The 1,053-nt window shown below is 40.9% G+C and overlaps 1 protein-coding gene across 1 annotated transcript in view; it reads right to left on the bottom strand.

The window, feature by feature from the left end:
* Window positions 1-201: 201 nt before the first annotated feature.
* GDF5 (growth differentiation factor 5) overlaps window positions 202-1,053 on the bottom strand; it is a 4,676-nt gene continuing 3,824 nt past the window's right edge. The window contains exon 2 of the mRNA XM_003211895.5: window positions 202-1,053. This exon is cut by the window's right edge and continues 796 nt beyond it. Within this exon, the coding sequence (XP_003211943.3) occupies window positions 981-1,053 (73 nt within the window). The 3' untranslated portion in view covers window positions 202-980.

Below are 1,053 nucleotides of genomic sequence, written 5' to 3'. Positions count from 1 at the left end.
AACACGGCCTGCTTTCAGATCTTTCTTCCAGTGTTTCCAGTCAGCAGTTAGAGGCAAGTGAAATACATGAACATGTTATGCATACCTCCAGCATTCTGCTGCTCTGAAAAGTCCCTTTCACTTGTATTTATTGTACAAAAACGTTAAAACAAATTCTTAACAGCATTATAATTATGCAGAGTTGGACAGCTAGGCACAATGTAGCACTGTGTCAATAATTTATTACATCTTTTGCCATAACTGAACACTTTTACTAGGAGCATTTGAGAACAACTTGGACCTTATACAGAGTAATATATCTTGCTACACAATAATGGTAAGGTGGATACTTAAGAAAGATATGTAGCTTGCAGGAAAACATACATGGAAAGTAATACCTCCTGCATCACCCATCTCCACGTACAACTTAAAACTAAATCAACATATTACATTTAATTACTCTTTTTATATATGCATAGTTTCGAGAGCTAATCAGAAAGAAATCATATTACAGTGCAACTATTTACACCAAGATGGGAGCATGCCAGAACACAACCTTCTCTTCTAGATGTCAGGACTATTTCCTTACAGTTCTTAATAGACAATGCACATGGGACTCAGATTCAGCCTCAAGAATGTCGTTCAAAGGATCAAACAGGTCACAGCTCACCAACACCATCTTTACACACTGCCTCTAGAGTAAAAGCAGGTGACTTAGAGGCTTGGAGGTCAAATCTTCCCTCTCACAGACTTTAGTTAGAGCCAGTCTTGTGTTGCCAACACACGGCTTTATACTGGGCTGCATGACAGCGTCCAAATACCACTGAAATACACCCACGGTGGAGAGATGGTGGAGAGACACACAGAATCGCTGGATTTGGTGCTGCATCCTTGTAAACGTGCCCTAGAGGTAAGAAATTAAGTTAACCTTGTTTCAGGAGAGGTGATGTTCAGTGCGCCATATTGTCTTTCGTAACACATTCACATGAGCAACTGTGCTGCTACCTGCAGCCACACGACTCCACCACCATGTCCTCATACTGCTTGTAGACCACATTGTTTGCGGAGTCAATG

The sequence above is a fragment of the Meleagris gallopavo genome, chromosome 22 (assembly GCF_905368555.1).
Source record: "Meleagris gallopavo chromosome 22, MGAL_WU_HG_1.1, whole genome shotgun sequence".
In the NCBI taxonomy this organism is placed as follows: Eukaryota; Metazoa; Chordata; class Aves; order Galliformes; family Phasianidae; genus Meleagris; species Meleagris gallopavo.
Note: the sequence above shows the minus strand (reverse complement) of the source record. Positions and strands in the feature narration are given on the sequence as shown.